Here is a 20,630-nt window from a genome sequence, read left to right as displayed (position 1 = left end):
TGCTGGGATTAAAGGTGTGCACCACAGTTACCTGGTTTGTTTTACTGTATTTGGTTTTCTTCTGTTGATTGGTTGTTAGCTTGACTGCATTTTATCCAGTAGACTGGTCTTTTTATGCTGTTGTCTGGCCTTTGCTTGGTATGTTCTTTGGTCTGGTTTATGGTCATGTTAAACAAATGTTTTACATATACTTAGAAAACATTTGGCTTTCAGTGTACATGACTTTTCATCCCGCTGTTTGATAAGGCTGGCTACTAAAAATTTTTGCTGCTTGTCTTTGTCCAGTACTTTTCTGAATTTCCAATTCTGAAAGGAAATAAGTCCTTTGCTGTATTTGGATATGCTGATTTCTTTTTCTCTTTGAGGATTCTTTACCTTTGTTTTGTTGTATATTACTACTGTTGTGTTGCACTGTGAAGTCTTATCTGGCCAATACTGATTTTTTTCTCTTTAGCTTTGGATTGGATTTATCCATATGTCATTTCCTTTTCTTTCTGTTTCCCCTTCAGTCTCCTCTCTTTTGAAGAATTGTCTTTGCTTTTCTATTTTTTGTTTGTTTGTTTTACTCTCACTTCTGAATCTTGGTGAGTATCCCTTTAAGGGGGAATGGGCTCCCAAAGTCCATTCATGCACTAGGGATAAATACTGGTTCCACTGCAAGAGGCCCTAAACTGGCCAGGCCTCCTAACTGTCACTCATGTTCAGGGGGGGCTGGTTCTGTCCTATGCTAATTCCCAGTCTTTGTATGGTAGCTCACAACCATCTGAAACTCCAGTTCCAGGGGATCCCATACCTTCTTCTGATCAATGTAGAGTATTACAATGTAATGTCACTTCTTTTGAACCTGTACTTGGCTTCAGCCCTTGGCATTTATTTGAACTCCCTATTTTATGTATTGAAAAAGAGAGCAAATGAAATATACTCACTTAGCCCTTTATCATTTTCTCCTAGTTATATCTGTGCTTACCTAATGTGTCTTTTTCTTTCTTTTCAGTATGGAACATGAGGCTGAGAAGAATAGCTCAGAATGTTTCTAAAGAAGAAATTTCCTTTGAGGTAGAAATGGAAGGATTTAAAAGAGAGGGACCCTGCTTCCCCATTTCAGGTGATGATTGGGACTGTGAGAACAAGGACAGAAATTTGAGGCAGTCTCCCTTAATTGATGAGAAAACAGGGGCTCAGGAAGCAAACTGTGAGCATCTTGGTCTGGGGGAGCGTTTGAGTACAAACCCGGCCCTCCCAGCATCCCATACAACAAATGGCTTTCATGTTCATAACTCAGACATTAAACCTTTTGATTGTGATCAAACCTTACATAATTGTCCCCAGAGTTATACACCTAAGGGAACTGGTGACGGTGACGCTTGTGAAAAAGCCTTTCATCCTTCCATGGAAGCCACTCAACTTGTAAGAAACAAAATGAGAGACAAACCCTATAAATACACAGAAAGTATTAAATCTTTTAACCACTTTACTACTACTCCCCTTTGTGATAAGAAAATTAAGAAAAGAAGCAAGAAATTTTACAAAGGTAAGGACTTTGGGGATGTCTTGTCCCTGAGCTCATCTCTTAATGAAAAAAGAAGTCAGTCCATTGAGAAACCCTACGAATGTACTGAATGTGGCAAATGCTTCAAACGGAACTCTTCTCTTGTTTTACACCATCGAACTCATACTGGCGAGAAACCGTATACCTGTAATGATTGTGGAAAGTCATTCTCCAAGAACTACAACTTGATTGTCCATAGAAGGATTCATACAGGAGAGAAACCCTATAAATGCAACAAATGTGGGAAAGCTTTTAGTGACGGATCAGCTCTGACGCAGCACCAGAGGGTTCACACGGGTGAGAAGCCTTATGCATGTCTAGAATGTGGGAAAACTTTCAACAGAAACTCATCCCTGATTTTGCACCAAAGAACTCATACAGGGGAAAAACCATATAGATGTAACGAATGTGGGAAACCCTTCACTGACATCTCCCACCTTACTGTTCATCTCAGAATCCACACCGGCGAGAAGCCTTACGAGTGTAGCAGGTGTGGCAAGGCTTTCCGAGACGGCTCCTACCTCACCCAGCACGAGAGGACACACACTGGAGAGAAGCCTTTTGAGTGTGTAGAGTGTGGAAAATCCTTCAACCGCAACTCACACCTCATCGTGCATCAGAAAATTCATTCTGGTGAGAAACCCTACGAGTGTAAAGAGTGTGGGAAAACGTTCATTGAGAGTGCATACCTCATCAGGCATCAGAGGATTCACACTGGTGAGAAGCCCTATTGTTGTAACCAGTGTCGTAAACTCTTCAGGAACATCGCTGGACTTATCCGGCACCAGAGGACTCATACTGGCGAAAGACCTTACGAGTGTAATCAGTGTGGTAAGGCTTTCAGGGATAGCTCCTGTCTGACCAAGCACCAGAGAATTCACACCAAGGAGACTCCGTACCAGTGTCTGAAATGTGGAAAGTCCTTCAGGCAGAACACTCACCTGGTTGTACACCAGCGACTTCATAACAGGGAGGGTCCCAGCCAGTGTCCCCAGTGTGGAAAAATGTTTAGAAGGAGCTGGTGTCTTGTCCGACATCAGAGAACACACCTTGAAGAGCAGCCCGTGGAAACGTAATGAACTTGGGTCATACTCTTCTTGAGTGAACTAACGAGATACATTTTTAGGTGTGGTTTCCCTTGTTAACAGAAAGGAATTTGAATATGAAATATTCTGTAATCCCATTAATTCTGTTACTAGGGAACTCCTGAAGAGAGGATTGGATGATAATGTAGAAAAGGCTTCAGGGATGATTCAGCCTATACCAAACATGTAGTACATACACTGAAAGAAAGCACCCAGAAGCGAGGAAGATATTTCCCTAGAGATACCCATCTACCCTCACATCAGGATACTTAAATTGGGAAGGACCTGTGAATGCATGCAGTAGGTAATCGGTAGGAGGCATCTTTAATAGTGAATATCACCTTATTGCATATAAGCAAATGCTTATTAGACTCAAAGCGTCTAAGTGTAATTAGGAAGAGAAGCTTTTGTCAGGAGTTTTTACTGTGTTTCCTGTAGCAGCATGGTGGTAATAGGTCTCACACGGTGCCCTGCAGCAACCACAGGATTTAGTTGAGTTTGCTGTTTGAATGCACTTCTGGAGCTGCCTCCAGAACGCTGAGGACTGCGGTAAAACTGGATGTAGGAGTTGCTTGGGATTGAAACGAAGTCGTCCCTCTTAAGGCTAAAGTCCTGTCAATGATGAAAAGGGCTGCTTCTAAGAAATAGGATCCATTGCTTTAGCTGTTGACAAGAAAATACTGAATTGTTGTATTTCGGTTATCACCTGCCTTCACCATTGTTATCATTTAGGACACTAATTTGTTTAGAGTTCAGGTCCTTTGAAGCAAAATCCAAAGGTCTTGTTGCCGTACTAAAAATACTTAGATCATTGCTAAAGAAGGCATGAAATAGATTATTATTACAATCATGGTAAGTGTGTCCATATTTGGTCGTAGGTTAGCAGTGGATGATGGAAAAATTTAATGGCTTTCTTAGGAGACTACAATTGTGTACCTTGTCCTTTTTTATACATTTTTATATAATAATTTGATAATTTATATAAAAGTGAAGCTAAAAGAAAATGAATTTGGTGTTTTCTTAGTCCTTTGCCATTGGATAGAGGTCAAAGATATTGTTAGACCTCCTGCAAAGGCTAAATCACGGTTACAGGAAGCTGTGAGCATCTACAGGTGTGTATAGACGGAAGCCTCTCCAGAATCGGAGCATCCTGAGCCTACAATCATTTCTTTAGGAACTTGGATTATAAAGCTTATGGCATTCTGGAGGGAGAGGCTTACCAGTCTGAGGATAGGGAGGAGAAAGTTACAGAAAAATCTAGAATTATCCTAGCATGTTCTTTTTCAGTGCAACGCTGGCTGCATGAAAGCTAGTCAATTTGGTTGACAGCTTCAAAGGCCTGTGAATAGATCTCCTGGTAATTTTGACTTGGTCCTGTCTTTCTATCTTCTGGTTCCCATGGAGGGAGAATCGTAAGTCTATTTTGAGATGATTAAGGCTACTGAGTAGATTCGTAAGGAAGTCAGACATCTTAGTCTTCTGTATGGATGCCCTTCTTTGACAGGAAGAACTATCGTATGACATAAGATGGGGATGAAGAGATAGTGGTTAAGAGCACTTGTTATCCTTGCAGAGGAGCTGGGTTCAGTTCTCGGCACCCACATTGTGGAAAAGCTATTGGTGCCTAAAAAATAGAGGCCAAAGATACTGTCAGGCTCCTACAAAGATAGCTTTTGGAAGAGTTAGTCATCTCAGAATAGTAAGAGTGCTGAGATTGATATATTTCTTTTCCTTACTTTTCAGCTCCATCATTAAAAAAGATTGGTCTCACGCTCCCATGACACACACAATCATACCATAACTCACAGATTGTCTCTATAGCAGTGGTTCTCAACCTTCCTAATGCCGTGACTCTTTAATACAGGTCCTCATGTTGTGGTGACCCCCAGCCATAAATTTATTTTTGGTGCTACTTCATAACTATAATTTTGCTGCTGTTATGAATTGTAATGTAAACATCTGTTTTCCAGTGGTCTTAGGTAAGCCCTGTGAAAGTCATTTAACCCCAAAGGGGTCACAACATACATGTTGCAAACTGCTGTTGTGTCGGGTTATGTGTATTAGTAAGACATATGAAAACCCCTAGTGGACTGTCTACATCGCTCAAGGGCTGGACACTTCGTGTTTGTTACTCTCAAGTAAAACATGAGGGTACCGCAGTGTTAAAGTTAGCAGGGTCTCTGCTTCTTGATTCTACATTCTAGATCCTGGAACAGGAAATCAGCACCAGACCAGCTGTGGTCTGAGGGCAAACACCCCAAGGAAGAGGTGCCAGCTTTGGAACTGGAATGAGTCCACATGGGTTTTGTATGATGTGTAAATTGTTTTCCCTTGCTTGTTTCTAAAATTAGTTTTCTCAAATAAACAAGAGTAATTGTTGTAATGAAAATAACTACTCTATAGAAGATGGATACTTCTGACTAAAGACTGTTAGGCCTGACTGACTGGGGAATAGGACAGAAAGGAGACTCTCCTGGACTATCAAGATAAGTCCCATCTAATCACACAGACTCTTAATAGGCAAAGTTGGCTGGAATCAGATGCAGAAAGTGGAAGTAGAGTATTTCAATGAATGAACATTCATTTGAATTTTCCTGTCTTTTATGAGCATTTAACTAACACGTTCCTTGCTTTAAGGCTGGAGTATCCACAATGTGAATGGCTTCTGAAAGCCAGAGAGGCAAGAAAATGGGTTCTCTCCAATGTCTACCCAGAACAAACTATTCCTATTCCTATTAGCCCAGTGTAAGTGAATCAATTCCAGTCTTAAATGGAGAGAACTGACGTGTGGTTTTAAGCCACAGATTTTGTGATAATTTGTTGTCCTGTCTATAGGTGATATCCTTTAGTAGTTCTTTTAGATTCCTGACTGAAGTATTTTGTGTGTGTTCTCTTACCCAGCAAGTTAGTAAACCAACCCTTTCCATTCCATGCCCATAAAAAAAAAATTAAAAAGGAAAAGAAATTCCATTAGCTCTGGCTTCTGTCCTTTCACCATTTTAACAGCCCTGAATTTTAGTACTAGTTGAGAGAATTAAATCCTGTGACTGTACCTGGGTGTGATGGCACATGCCTTTTATCCCAGTACTTGGGGAGCAGAGGCAGGCAGACATCTAGTGAATTAGATGTTAGCCCTGTATACCTAATGAGTTGCAGGGCAGTCAAGTCTACATAGTGAGACCCTGACTCAAAACAACAACAAGCATTAATTTTAAAACAAATCCTGTGAGCTGGGTGTTGGTGGTGCACTCCTTTAACCCCAGCACTCGGGAGGCAGAGGCAGGCGGATCTCTGTGAGTTCGAGGCCAGCCTGGTCTCCAGAGCGAGTGCCAGGACAGGCTCCAAAGCTACACAGAGAAACCCTGTCTTGAAAAACCAAAAATAAATAAATAAATAAACAAATAAAAAACAAACAGAAAAAACAAATCCTGTGAATGAATAGTCATTAGTGAAAAGAAATCTCCAAAAAGATAAAAGCTGATTTCCCTTAAGTTTGCTCCCGTCCCCTCCCATTTGGGTGGCCAAGAAGGCACATTTCAGCATTTTAAAGCACGTCTGAATGTGGTGCCCAGAGCAGGGTTTCCGCATCCAACATGGAGATTGTGGGAACCTTTGTAATTATGACCACGGTCCTAATAGTTTCTATTAATCCACATCCTTTGATGCTAAAGTTATCAGTGCTCAAGTGTGGCTGCAGATTGCTCATTAGACTGGCCCAACTTCATGTCTCTCTTAGTTCAGCAGCTGTGTAGAGTCCCCGCAGTGCTCTGAGAGTTGGTACCATAGCAGAAAGTAGAACAAGTTGTCTACAGTTCAGCAGGGGAGAAAAACAGGTACACGTCATGTATCAGATGGTGCTTGATGCCTGGGAGAAAAAAATAAAGCTGAGAAGGGGGACGGGGTGTGTGTGTTGGATAGAAGTGATTACAATTTTAAAAACAGGTCAGGGAAGTCCCCACCAAGATGATCCATAATGACCTATGAAATAGGAGGGAAGGAGCCAGTAGTTACTTAGGGAAGAATATTCCTACCCAGGCAAGAACATACTGTATTTGAGGAACAGCCAGGAGACCACTGTGACTCGAGTAGGATGGTGTGAAATGGGGCCAGGGAGGTGACAAAGCCATTAATGAAAATACTGCTGCCATGAACACACACACACACACACACACACACACACACACACACACAATTGCAAAGCTGACTATGGTAACTTGTATACTTGTTGAAGATACTCTCCCCAAGGATGTATTGCATATCTCCAGCCCTGTGAATTTAGACATGGTCGTTCACTTCCTTTCACAATGAAAGGCAGTTGTATGTATGTCACGCAACAAAACATTAGGATTTAGGGAGGAGAAACCTTCCATCATGTTAGTTACAGGGAGGGGCAATTAAGCCATAGATGGAATTTCTTCATGAGCAGTAGTTAAAGAAGTGGTTTTGTGGATGAACAGATTAAGGTAGACAGGGCTAGGATAATATAGGTTAATTTTATTCGGGGAGAAGTCACTTAAGAGAAACCAATAACCCCAAGTTCCAGCTCCCAGGATCAAGTTCAGCTGCTCTCCGTGACCCGACAGGTACCAAGAGAGAGCATGAGCCCTCTCTCTCTCTCAGTCCTTTATTCCACACACCTTCCATGTGCCTGTGACCACGCCCCTTTGGGCGTGGTCAGCGGTACTTGTATCCAGGGTCTCTCCCTACATGGTTTTATTGCAGAAACAGGTGTGGAGAACAAAACTTTGTGAAAAAAGCCCACTTACAGGAAAACATCTAAGACTCTGAAGAGATAAATCGTTTCAGAATATGAACAATGAAGTATGAGCAGAAGAAAATAATTAATATATATGTATCTAGGGTTGATAACCACAGACACTCAGCTTTAATGGTCATTTCTGATAAACTTAATATTCAAGTTTTAAAAATGAAGTGTCCTATTCAGTGGCTCTTAGCTTCTCTCATAAGGTTGTTCAATCACCCCCATTCTGTAATTCCAGGACATTTTTCATTATCCAGGGGAAAGACCTTTGTACCTGGTAGCATTCTTCTACTCCTCTGAGAGTCTGGCAACCCCTAATCTATTTTCAGTGTGTATTTGGAATTCTATATATTGAAAAAATTGGCCGGGCGTTGGTGGCGCACGCCTTTAATCCCAGCACTCAGGAGGCAGAGGCAGGTGGATCTCTGTGAGTTCGAGACCACCCTGGTCTACAAGAGTGAGTTCCAGGACAGCCTCCAAAGCCACAGAGAAACCCTGTCTCGAAAAACCAAAAAAAAAAAATCAACATTCATAGAAAAAACATGTGGCTCTTTGTCACTATTTCATTTAACATATGTTTTCAAGGTTCATGTTGTACTAGGACCCTTTTTGTGGCTGAAAAATATTCCACCATATGAATAAAACATAGTGATTGATGTCCATTTCAACTTCCACTTTTTGACTATTGAGAATAATGTTGTTTTGAATGCGTGTACAAACTCATGTGCCCAAACTTTTTCAGTACTCTTGGGTAGATACTTAGGAGTGGAATTGCTGGGTCTTTGCTTTTTGAGGAACTGATGTCCATGTCACCTGAACCATTTTATGTTTCTACCTGTGATGTATGACTGCTCTGACATCTTCATGTCCTTACCAACGTTTGTTATTTTTTGACCTAGTTGTGTGAAGTGTGTCTTGTGGTTTGGGGAAAAGTTTTTATATATAGTTCAAATCAATACCTTATCCCACAGGTCAGCATTTTTTTTTCCTGCGAGGGAAAGATAGTATTTTAAACTTTGTTTAAATACATTTCTGTTGCAGCTACTCAGCCACAAGTGACTGTAATGTGGACGTGGTTATTGATGCTTTGTAAGCAAACGAGTGTGGCTGTGTCCAATAAAATCTTATTTGTGGACTCTGAAACTCGAATTTCCTGTAATTTTCATTGTGAAATACAATTTAAAAAGTCATTTAGCAAAATAAGGCAGGTCTTGTGGTGCTCACCCGTAAATCTCAGCACTTAGAGGCAGTGACAGATTGCCACAAGTTCCAGGCCAGCAAGGACTATGTAGTAAGACTCAGTCTCCAAAATGCAAAACAAAACTATGAAAATTATTCTTTGTCCAAGCACAGAGATTTGGACCAGCTTTTACTCAGGATCTGTAGTTTGAGAGCCCTGCTCTAGACACATTACTTAAATGGAAAGGCAAATTGACAAAGCTTCTAGTTGAGACTGTCAAGCATCTTTTGCTATTTTGGCATAGGCAAATATTTGTAAGTGAAATGGATATTGGAGAAACAAATATAGTAAATTTACGAATTCATGTGCACCAGAAAGTCCATATTACGTAAGTCCAAAGGCAAGCAGGTCATAGAGCCACAAAATATGTAAAGGATCCAGCATGTCTAAGAGAAAACCCATTGAAAGTGTGGGCAAATGCTTCGGATCCGTGCCGTCGTGAAGGAGGAAATCCAAATGGACAATGAATTTATGGCAGTGTCCAATTTCATTGCATGTTACGAAATCCCACGGTACTTTATTTGGATGAGACGAATACAAGTGTTGACAGGCTACTTGCATTTTGCTTGGAAGTCTATATATAATTTCCAGGAACAGCTGCAGTCCTAGACCGTGGCCAAGATGTTCACAAGTTACTGCTTTAAAAGAGGGAGTGTTGTGTGTGTGTGGGGTCTTACTATATAGTCCAGGCTGGAGTGGAACTGTGTAAGTTAGGTGGGCGGCCTCCTTCCTGGCTCTCCAAAATCCCGGGTTTGATTGTGTTGATGATGCAAGTGTGAGCCATTAAGCGAGGCACACAGACGTTTCCTCCAGCCGTTCTGGAAACAGTACACCCACGCTCCAAGGAAAATGATACCACTACATACAAGGGAAGTTAGTGACCCTCAGCCGAAAGAGCCAGGAAACCCCGCTCAACTCTGAGCATTGGAAAACCAGCATTTGAGGGGCGGACCAGAAGACATTGTTTCAGAATGCTAAGGGCTGTGGATGTCGCTGAGCCAGGGACTAGAAGTTCGTCACTTCCGGGCAGGCAGGCAGGTAGGAAGGCCCATGGCCCGTGGAAGGGAATATGGGCTTTTCCTCCTGCTAGGCGGGCCTCTGCTAATGGGCTGGCTCAGTAAGTTCCAGGTCGGATCAGGGCATGTTTAAACAACAGATGTGGGCCCTGTAGCTTCAAACTGGCCAACCCTAATAAATTGGGGAAGAAGAAAAGCTGGGTTTTGGCTTTCTGCTTTGCAGAGGGCCTTCTTTCTGTGTGCTTCCTCTCCCCCTAATAAGAGCCATTCTTTTTTTTTTCCTTATTTTTTTTTTAAAGATTTTATTTATTTATTATGCATACAACATTCTGCTTCCATGTCTATCTGCACACCATAAGAGGGCGCCAGATCTCATAACGGATGGTTGTGAGCCACCGTGTGGTTGCTGGGAATTGAACTCAGGACCCCTGGAAGAGCAGACGGTGCTCTTAACCTCTGAGCCATCTCTCCAGCCCTCCTTATTTTTTTTTATTAGTTCAAATTAGGAACAAGCTTGCTTCACATGTCAATCCCTTCTCCCTCTCCCTCCCCTCCCCCATCCCTCCCCCAATGCCCCTCACCCCATCCACCCTCCACTCCCCAGGCAGGGTAGGGCCCTCGATGGGGGCTCCCCAAAGTCCACCACATCTTTCTGGGCAGGGCCTAGGCCTTCCCCCATGTGTCCAGGGCAAGAGTGCATCCCTTCACGTGGGATGGGCTCTCAAAGTCCCTTCTTACACCAGGGAAAAATACTAATCCACTACCAGGGGTCCCCTAGAGTGCAGAGGCCTCCTCATTGACATCCATGTTCAGGGGTCTGGATCAGTCCTGGGTTGGCCTCCCAGACAGCATCTGGGGTCCATGTGCTCCCCCTTGTTCAGGGCAGCTGTTTCTGGGGGTTTCACCAGCCTGGTCCCGACCCCTTTGATCTTCATTCCTCCCTTTCTGCAACTAAGTTCCAGAGTTCAGTTCAGTGTACATCTGTGAGTGTCTGCCTCTGCTTCCATCAGCCACTGGATGAGGGCTCTAGGATGACATAAAAAAGTAGTCATCAGTCTCATTGTAGGGGAAGGTCATTTAGGGTATCCTCTCCACCATTGCCTAGATTGTCAGTTCGTGTCATCCTTGTAGGTCTCAATTTTCTATTTATTTTTATCTTCTTTGATTTTCTTCAGTAGCATTTTTTACTTTTCTGATATACGTCTTCCCTCCTTGGTTAGAGTGCTATTGTAAATGCAGTTTTGTCTTTAATTTGTGTTTGGGTAGTTCATTGTTAGTGTATAAAATATGACTGATTTTTCTGTGACTTTGTATTCTGTAACATCTGAATTCATCAGTTCTAACAAATTATCTGTGGGTATTCATTACTGTTTCAGGAGTGTATAGTCATATCATTCATGAATAGTGATATAGGAACTCATTGATTTATGATTGGGTAAAATCCTGATAAACCTAAGTTTAATATAAGTTGAATATAATATGTCATAAGTTGAATATAAGTTATATATGCATACACACACACATACCCTAGAATCAGTATTTTATACACATCTTGTGGCTGACTGGGAGCCTAGGTACACTGTTATACTTGAGCATCACAGAAGGGGATTATGCCATATTAACTCTAGCCTGAGGAAAGATTCAAAATAATTTCTATTGAAAATGTTTTATTGTAAAAAAATGTGTTATTGCTTTTGCAGTATTGTAAAGTTGAAGAATTGTATATTGATTGTGGAAGCCCACAAGTGACCCAGTGTCCATCTGGAGTCTATTCTGACTTAGAAGACATTAGAGTTCAAGCTTGCTTGTTTCAGTCTCCTTGAGAGCCATGAGAAAGTTGTGATTAAGCCCATGGAAAAGAACATATTATCTAACGAACAAGCTTCTGATGGCAGCCAAAAAGCACATAGAGATAGGGAATGAAGCTGCTTGCTGCTAGCAGGACTCACGGGATAGATAGTGAGCCTGGCTGCTCCTCGATTCAAGGACAGTGCAGGGGGCTGGTTAACTGACTGTGCTGCTCTTTGTTCTGCTTTGCCTCCAGTCTGTATATCAGCAGGGTCTAAACTAAACTGGGGGCTGTCCAGTGTGCTGAAAGGCATGGCCTGGGCAGTCCTCCCGAATCTGTCCCGTGTTTCTGTCTCTCTTTCTTTATCTGCCTTTTCTCAACCCCCACGCCCCTTCTCAGGTAACCCAGCTGACTTGTTGGCTTAGACTCTGACAGTTGTCTAGATATTATATGCGTGATATCCTATCTTGGTGAAGTGAGAGAGGACATATTTCTCTCACTTGTTCCAAGGAGCTTCTGGGACTGTCCTTTCTAGAAGACAGTGTCTGTTGTATGGGGTCTAACAGAGATTCTAGGAGGAAATCAGAAACCACTACTGATGATAAGAAAATATGGCTACATTTACTTTTTTTCAGGATCCAGCAGTATTAGCACTTAAGAGAGAATACGGTGGGGGTGTGTTTTGCTTTGGGATGCTACAGATACTTTCCCTGGGGAGCTGGAGGCCTCTTGGAAATATTTTGAGAAGTAGACAGTCATTCTAGTATGTTTATATTATTGGCATCTCATCATTGATGAATTAGATAAGTTAAAGGAAAAAAAAACATTTCCAGATTTTTGTTTTCTTGAATAATGCCTAATTGCGGAAAAGTAAAATAAAGCTGTTCCGAGAGGCAGTTGTTCCCTTGATGAAAGCAGTGTGGCAGTGCAGGGACAGTTAATGTTGGGGGTGCTGCTTCCAAGCCTATCCACCATTAACATGGCAAAATAACACAGCTCTGCGGATCCTGGTTTTCTCGGAAGAGCAGACTTGTTTTTTCAAAACTAAGAATAATGAGGTCAACAGAAGGCCAAAAAAAAAAAAAAAAAAAGACATCTGTTGAGGAACATAACTTCCCTGAAACCTCTGAAGTGATAGCCACAGACAGAGTAAAAAAATGTAGCAGTGACTAAGAGAAGAAAGCCCTAAAAGGAGCCAGGGGTGGTATATAGACGTTCGAGACAAGAGCACACAATTTGCACATGCGTGACTCCCCCAAAAGTCAGTTTCACTTTGAAGTAATCAGAGTCTCTTAGAGATTGAGGAGGTGTTGAAGAAAGGCACAACCAGAGGTGTTGGAGGGAAGAGGGCGTAGTTATAGAAGGGATGCATGTGGGATCCTTTTGTATTGGAAATGCTCCTTTTGATGTTAACTGTTCTGCATTTTGCAGATGTTGCCATTGGGGTTGTGTAATACTGTACCTTGGATCAGTGTTTATTCTTTGTTACAAATGTGTGGGAATCTATAATATTTTTTCTTTTTTGTTTTTTTTCCAGACAGGGTTTCTTTTCCTTCCTTCCTTCCTTCCTTCCTTCCTTCCTTCCTTCCTTCCTTCCTTCCTTCCTTCTTGCCTGCCTGCCTGCCTGCCTTTCTTTCTCTTTTCTTTCTTTCTTTCTTTCTTTCTTTCTTTCTTTCTTTCTTTCTTCTCTCTCTCTCTCTCTCTCTCTCTCTCTGTGTGTGTGTGTGTGTGTGTGTGTGTGTGTGTGTGTCTGTCTTTAGTAAAAGCAGTATGTTTAATTAGTTAAAAACAAGTTTGGGGTGGGGTTTAGGGTTATCGTCATTTCTAGGAGCCAAGAATGGATCACGTGGGTGAAGTAACCAGATGCTCCCTGTACACATCCCATTTCCCTTCATGGCACTGAGCAGAGTCCTCTGCCCAGCACCAGGTCAACTTCTAGCCAGTGATGGTAGCTCAGAGATCCACAGAGCATGGAGTCCCCATCCATACCTGCTCCACAGGCACTTCCAGGTCAGAGTCCCCTGAGAAGCGTGCTACACTGGGAGCCCAGGAGAGGGGTTCACAGGGATGAGGGGTCTTGAAGGAACATCTGTGAGGTCGACATCAGAGGCACAAAGGGAGCAAGAAAGCTGCAGCTATACCCAGGAAGGGAGAAGACTCAGGGCACAGACAGGCCAGGCTCCCACAAGCAGATCATCTGAAGTTCAGAGCTGAGCCCTGCAGGAAGGACTGTGAAACTGGAAACTTGTGGATCAAGCAGAGAAGTAGTTGCATAAAATCTTCACCGAGGGAACAAGGGGAAGGGGGCCTGAAGGGCTCCCAAGATCGAGTTGTTTCTCCATCTCGAGGACCAGGTATTTTGTGATGCTAATCTGGAAAGGGTCCACTAATTTCCAGAAACTTGAGTCTGTCCCACTTTATGATACTAGAGAATATTTCTGTCATATCCTGAGGAGATGTGTCAAGCTTGAGAATGGGGACAGGGGCTGCTGGCAGCATTCGCTCACCTGGCACAAGTTGACAGTCATAGAGGCTGCAGCCCTCATATGAGTTGGTTAAGAGTAAATCCCAGGCTTACAACCATCCAGAGACTCTGCTTCTCATCCGTGTAGTAACCAGATCTTAACACAGGTCAGACTGACTTGGGCTAGCCCCAGGGGGGTAGGAGTCATAGTGAGGAGACAGACAGTTTCTTGTGTAGCCTTGGCTGTCCTGGAACTTGCCCTGTCGACCAGGCTGGCCTTAAACTCATAGAAATCTGCCTGCCTCTGCCTCCTGAGTACTGGGATTAATGGTGTGCACCACCACTGTCTGGCGAATCTGTAATGTCTTAATAAATATTACATGCTAAAATAAACTCAGTTATTGTCTGTTGGGTTAGATGTTATGTTACTTGAGAAATACCTGAGAAAATAACTGTAAAGGAGGAAGGATTTATTGTGGCTAACAGCTGTAGAAGTTATAGTTCTCCATTGGCTGGTGTCATTGTTTCTGAGTCTCAATTCAGTCAAAACATCATGGGGTAAGTGTTCATCTTTTGTCATCCAAGAAGAGAGAAGGGGAAGAGGGAATTGGAGAGAGGGAAGGAGAAGGAAAGGAGGGTGGTGGTGGAGAGATGAAAGGGCTAGGGACAAGATCACATCCCCAGGGTTCCATTCCCAACCAGCCTCCCAGCCCAGCTCCCAGAGTTTCCACCAAACAAACCTTCAACACAAGAATCATCTGGGGGCATTTCACTTCAGACCTTAACAGCTGCATAGCCTGAACATCTGCTTGGGTATCCTTGGTCTAAGGGGAAGACAGATGCTTAGGCAACAAGTGCAAAGTGGGGAAATGGAGATCTATATGTTCATTCAGTTTGAGGTTGAAACCTTACACCTCTCCTCTCTTTGCTTCTCTGACTTAACTTTGTTCCCTGGACACCGAGTGAGAGCCCTCGACCAGATTCTTAGTGAACTCAACTCAGCCTACTCTTAGGTATGTGTTTTAAAAAGGATCCCTTAAAAATGGCATTTGCCAGTGTTTGGATTATGGTGTCTCTCAAATGAAAATTAAGATTCAAAATTTCACTGTTTTCTCTGAATTTCAGAGTTCAGAGTTCTTTTCTGGAGTTAATTTTACTATAAGTTTTGAGATACTGGACACTTATTTTTTCCTTGTATACATTTCCCAAGGAGGTTTACTGAACAATTATTCTTTTCTCTTGAGCTGTAATTCTGTATTTATTCTAAACTATATTTTGATGGATATTTTTTCTTCTAGACTCTGTTCTATTGAACTGTTTCACTGTTAGATATAGTTACAACAAAGTAATTACATAGTATTTACAAAGACTTGCCATTACACATCATATAGGGTTTGTTCTTAACTACAGAATAGTCTATAGAGAAAATTGTATTCTGTCATTCTGATGCCTTTGCTAAAACAAAACTGATGATAGCTTCCTAAGGACCGTCCACGATTTCTTCTTTACAGTTATATACTTAAAAAGGGTGCAGTGAAAATTAAATGTTATATATGGATTATCCTTACAACAGTGCCTGGCCCAGCTATGTAGAAATGTGAATGTAAATATAAAACTGCTGCTATCATTACTTCTTTACAAATGCATACATACATACATGTAAGGTTTAAGTGGTTTGCATTCATCTTCAAGTAAGATAGTTTTTGCACTCTACTTTGTAATATGTGTTCTTAATTGTTGTCAGTATGTAACTGAAATATACTAGAATTGATGAACTTATAGTTGGTAGGATCAAAATACAAATTACCAACATCAGGAATGAAAAGAGATACCACTACAGATCAGCAGACATTGAGGATAAGGTATAGTTTTAGTCTGTCCAGGTTGTTTTAACAAAAAGGCTACAATCTGGGTAATTTATAAACAATAGAAATTCCAATTCTGGAGACTGTGAAGTCCAAGATGAAGGCAGCCGTATATTCAGCCATAATACTGTGACAGCCTGTTCCTTAAAAATAGTGCTTTCTTGCTGTGTCCACACAGTGAGGAGCCAGCAAGCTCCTGAAATGTTTTTATAAAGGTACTTAAAACCCTGTCCATAGAGCAGAACCCTCCCAATTTCTGTGAATACACTACTACCCAGGTACTAATACCAAAGATAGTTCAAGAAAACTTGAAACTAATATGCCTTATGATTGTACACATATCAAGCTTTGTGAACTTACACAAACTTTTTCTAAAACTTATGTGTCAAAGCATATGCATAGTGGAACAGAATGGAAGCAGGAACAGACCCGCAAAGATACTTCCAACATTCTCAACTAAGTAAAAGCCTGCAGTAGATGAGAACAATGCAGTCTAATAGAGGAGTTCACCTTAACAGTGCAAGACTGGCTCAGGGCTTGAAAGCTGTCATAATCTATCCCATTCACAGACTTTATCATTATACACAGAAAGCATTGAACAGAAGTTCTCTATGATGTTACCAGTAGAGGGGTAATTCTTTACTTAGAAAGGGCATATGCAAATAACTTACAGTTAGCATAATTGATGGTGAAGACTCATTTCTGTCTCCTGTTATTGGTGCCACTGAATATTACACCAGAAACTCCAAGTTACTATCACTAGGCAGAAAGTAGAATGAAATTTTCCTTGAATTCTCAGCAAGGTTGTTTTGTTTGTTTGTTTGGCTGGTTGGTTAAAGGGTATTGGAAACAGTCTACCTTTGTAACCCAGGCTGGCTACCAACTCAAAATGCCACACCAGTCTCAAGCCCTGGGGTGAGAGGCATGTGTTACAATTTCTGGCCCACTAAGCTGGGTGTTTTGTTTGTTTTGGTGAACTTGGATAAACTACTCTACAGCTTTTATGGCAAAGCATAAGGCTTAACTAAAGCTATTTTGAAAAAAGAAAAAACACGCGAGAGGATGAATGCTCCCAGAGTTCTTATTCTGTAGCTGTAATGATAAGAACAGTGTGGCAATGAACAGAGTGGAGGCAGGAATAGACCACAAAGGTACTTCCAACAGATTTTTGTTTTAAAGATGCAAAAAAGCTACTCAATAGAGATAGGCTAAACTTCTCAACAAATGGTGCTATAATAGTTTACATCCGAAGTATAAAATACATTCACTTTTTTAGCCAGGCGTTGGTAGTGCACGCATTTAATCCCAGCACTCAGGAGGCAGAGGCAGGTGGATCTCTGTGAGTTCGAGGCCAGCCTGGTCTCCAGAGCGAGTGCCAGGATAGGCTCCAAAGCTACACAGAGAAACCTTGTCTCGAAAAACCAAACAAAAAAATAAATAAATAAAAAAATTCACTTTTTGTGCCCGGTTGCTGGCACAGAGTTAAATCTTGGAGTTTCTTGGTAAGAGTGTCATTTGTTCATAAGGAACTCCTTTCAACCACACTTTATGTTGACAAAAGACTCAGGATAGAGCCCCCAGATTGCATCAGTGAAGGGCATGGTCACTGGAGTGTTACCGGATGAAAGCTTGAAGCCCCTTCAGCTTAAAAACAGAAACCAACAAACAGAATCTCCGTTGGTTTGGCAAGTGTGTGTGTGCTGGTAGGGTGGTCTGCCATCTTCTACTCTCTCACTCAGACTTTACCCATCATATTGATTTCACGGGACTGTTCTGATTTTTTTATCCTTCACAGTAAACCAGTCAACAGAGGCAAAGCGTGTTCCTGTGTTCTGTGAACTGTTCTAGCCAATTGAGGGACAGGGGCATAGTCAGCCTAGCCAAGTGTGAGCATTGGAGTCTAAGGTGAAACCAAGTCCTTGGCTTGTTCAATTGCATTAGTTGTGAGTAGTATCAGAACTGGATTGGAAAAGGGAGACCTAGTTAGCTTTGGAAAACTGGTTGGTGTTGTGAAGGTGTGCAGTCAGAAGAAAAGATCCCAACATCCGTGGTTGGGGGGTGGGGCTGAACTTCACTATAAACTTCACAATATACTAAAATAACTCAAAACTGATGATAGGCTTGATTAAATGTTAACAGGTAAAACTATAAAAGTTGAGGAAAAATATAGGAGCAAACATTCAGGGCTTAGGACTCAGCATAAAGTTGTTAAACTTGATACTAAGAACACGGTTCCTACAAGGATATATTCATGAATTACACCTCTAATTTAAAGTCCTTTTGTAAGTGCATGGTAAAGGACGTAAAAAGCAATATTCTGGAGAAAGTGTTTGAGAACTGTGTCTGACAGCTTATAAGTGAAAATACATAAAGATCTCTTGAAATTCGACATTCATTTAAAAACTAAAAAATCGGTGAGACACACAACAGATACTTAAGAGGACACATAGGTGGCAAATAACCTTGAAAATATATATGCTCAACGTTATTGGCTAGTAGGGAAATGGAAAGAAACTAAACTATAATATTAGCACATACTCAGAACAGCTAAAAGGCTGATAACCACCAAATACCGGCAAGATTGTGGAAAAATGGATTCACATATATACACTGGTGGCGGGAGTGTAAAATGGCAAAGCTGTGGAGAATCGTATGCCAGTTTTTCATTGGTTTAGTTTTTAACATTAAGCATATGCTTACCTCATGACATAGCAATGGAATCTTCCTTCAAAAGTGAGTAATGTTCATACAAAAACCTGAACATGAATTTCATAGCATTTAAAAAATATTAAAAGTTTGGAAGCAAGCCTAAAGCCCAACTGGTGAGTTAAACTTGTATACTTTTGAATTCTAAGCATTAACGAGGAACAAACTATTCACACATATTGATGGAATTCAAAGGAATTACGTAGAGTGAAGGAATATGTCAAAAGGCCATTCACTAAAGGTTTACATTTATACGAAATCTCTACGGACAAATATGCACCAAGGGGGTCGAGGATGCGATTGTTAAAAATGGAGGGGTGAAACCGTTGATTGTGGTGTCCAGAAGGGAGCAAAAAAGTGTTTTTATGAATGTAAATAAGGAATGAGAACTATTCGGTGATAGAAGCTGTTCAGCTACTCATTCCAGACAACCAAAATGACTTTCAGAAAGAAGCTGTGCTGTGGAAAGTGGCTTCCTTCCCATCTTTGGGGGCGCCTAGCCCCACCTTCTTTTGTTGCTCAATGTAGCGATTAGCAAAGATTTGGCAAGGTGTTTGAATTCAGTTTGCTCTCTGAACTGTAACGGTTCTCAGCCAGTTAGTATTTAGCTCCGTCTGCGCACACTGGGTCTGTGCACTTGCCTCTTGACTGTTGGGTATCTCCAGCCTCCATTTGTGCTGGGTCCCCGTTTTTCTGTCTGTAGGTCTCACGTGTGTCTCATCTCTGGAATTCTAGCCTCTCTCTCCTCCCTGTTTCTGTTTCTTTCTTTCTTTTTTTTTTTTTTTTTAATTTATTAGTTCAAATTAGGACCAAGCTTGTTTCACATGTCAATCCCTTCTCCCTCCCCTCACCCCCACCCCGACCTACCCCCCACCCCATCACCCTCCATTCCCCAGGCAGGGTAGGGCCCCCAACGGGGGCTCTGCAAAGTCCACCAAATCTTCCTGGGCTGGGCCTGGGCCCTTCCCCTACAATGAGACTGATGACGACTTTTTATGCCATCCTGGAGCCCTCATCCAGTGGCTGATGGAAGCAGAGGCAGACACCCACAGATGTACACTGAACTGAACTCTGGAACTTAGTTGCAGAGAGGGAGGAATGAAGATCAAAGGGGTCGGTACCATGCTGGAGAAACCTACAGAAACAGCTGGCCTGTGCAAGGGGAGCACATGGACCCCACACTGCTATCTGGGAGGCCAGCACAGGACTGATCCAGACCCCTGTTTCTGTTTCTTAAACCGGTGTTTTCCGGTCTTTGTCTCCGCCTCTCAGGTTCTGGTGGTCCTAGGCTTTTTTTTTTTTTTTTAAGATTCCCTTTTGTTTACTCCGTTGTCATGGCATCGGAAGTGACGCAGACGCAGGTGGCGCGCAGCGAGCCCACCTTCGCTCTGATTGACCGGCGATGCTGGCTGTCAGAGCAGCTCCGCCCCGCCCAGGTCTGGCGAACGGCCCCCCGCGGCGAGCATCCTGGGGGTGGCGATTTCCTTCCATCGCTGCAGACGGCTCGCACACGCTTCCTGCAGTGCGTCGTCACCGCCGATCGGTGTTCGAGACTGCGGGATCCCGGCGGGCAACGCAACGCTGCGCAGCAGGTGGGTCGGGCGGCCCGGCGCTCGCCCACGCGGGGAGGCAGGCATTCGGATGGTGGAGAGAGAGGGTCTGGAGGAGGGATGATGCCTGCCTTGTGCTGGGCTGGGCCGGAACGACCTTGGGGTCCCAGCTTGGGAGTGGGGTCCCAGGGGCTGTGTCCTGGAGGGGATTGAAGCGCCAAGGCCCTTGCGTGGGGGATGTGACCTCGGGCTAGTGTGCTTGAATTTGGGGGCCCGGACGGTGGGACTGGTGGGGGGGGGGAGGAGGAGGAGGCGGAGGAGGAGGAGGAGGCGGAGGAGGAGAGGAGGAGGAGGAGGAGGAGGAGGAGGAGGAGGAGGAGGAGGAGGAGGAGGAGGAGGAGGAGATGGCCTTAAGGCTTTTGGGTGGGGGTGTGGCCCCAGAACGCTGTAGCGTGAGGCTGGCGTGGGATGGAGCAGCATCGGGGGGTGTGGTTCTCATGTGTGGCATTGGGGGTGCCACTTGCGGGAATGCGGCGTGCTAGTGTTGTGTCCGGAAGGGCTTATCCGGGGGACACGTGGGCTGGGCTGGGCTCTTGGGGTGTGA

At 43.0% G+C, this 20,630-nt stretch overlaps 1 protein-coding gene across 3 annotated transcripts in view; it reads left to right on the top strand.

Annotated features, from left to right (window-relative positions):
* Positions 1–5,827, top strand: part of Znf329 (zinc finger protein 329) — a 21,846-nt gene extending 16,019 nt beyond the window's left edge. For all 3 annotated transcript variants that reach the window (XM_027431199.2, XM_035449375.1, XM_027431200.2), the window contains one exon: positions 995–5,827. In XM_027431199.2, the coding sequence (XP_027287000.1) occupies positions 995–2,625 (1,631 nt within the window). In that variant the 3' untranslated portion in view covers positions 2,626–5,827. The remainder of the gene's footprint in view (positions 1–994) is intronic.
* The last annotated feature ends 14,803 nt before the right edge of the window (positions 5,828–20,630 follow it).

This window comes from Cricetulus griseus, chromosome 9 (genome assembly GCF_003668045.3).
Source record: "Cricetulus griseus strain 17A/GY chromosome 9, alternate assembly CriGri-PICRH-1.0, whole genome shotgun sequence".
NCBI lineage: Eukaryota > Metazoa > Chordata > Mammalia > Rodentia > Cricetidae > Cricetulus > Cricetulus griseus.
Note: the sequence above shows the minus strand (reverse complement) of the source record. Positions and strands in the feature narration are given on the sequence as shown.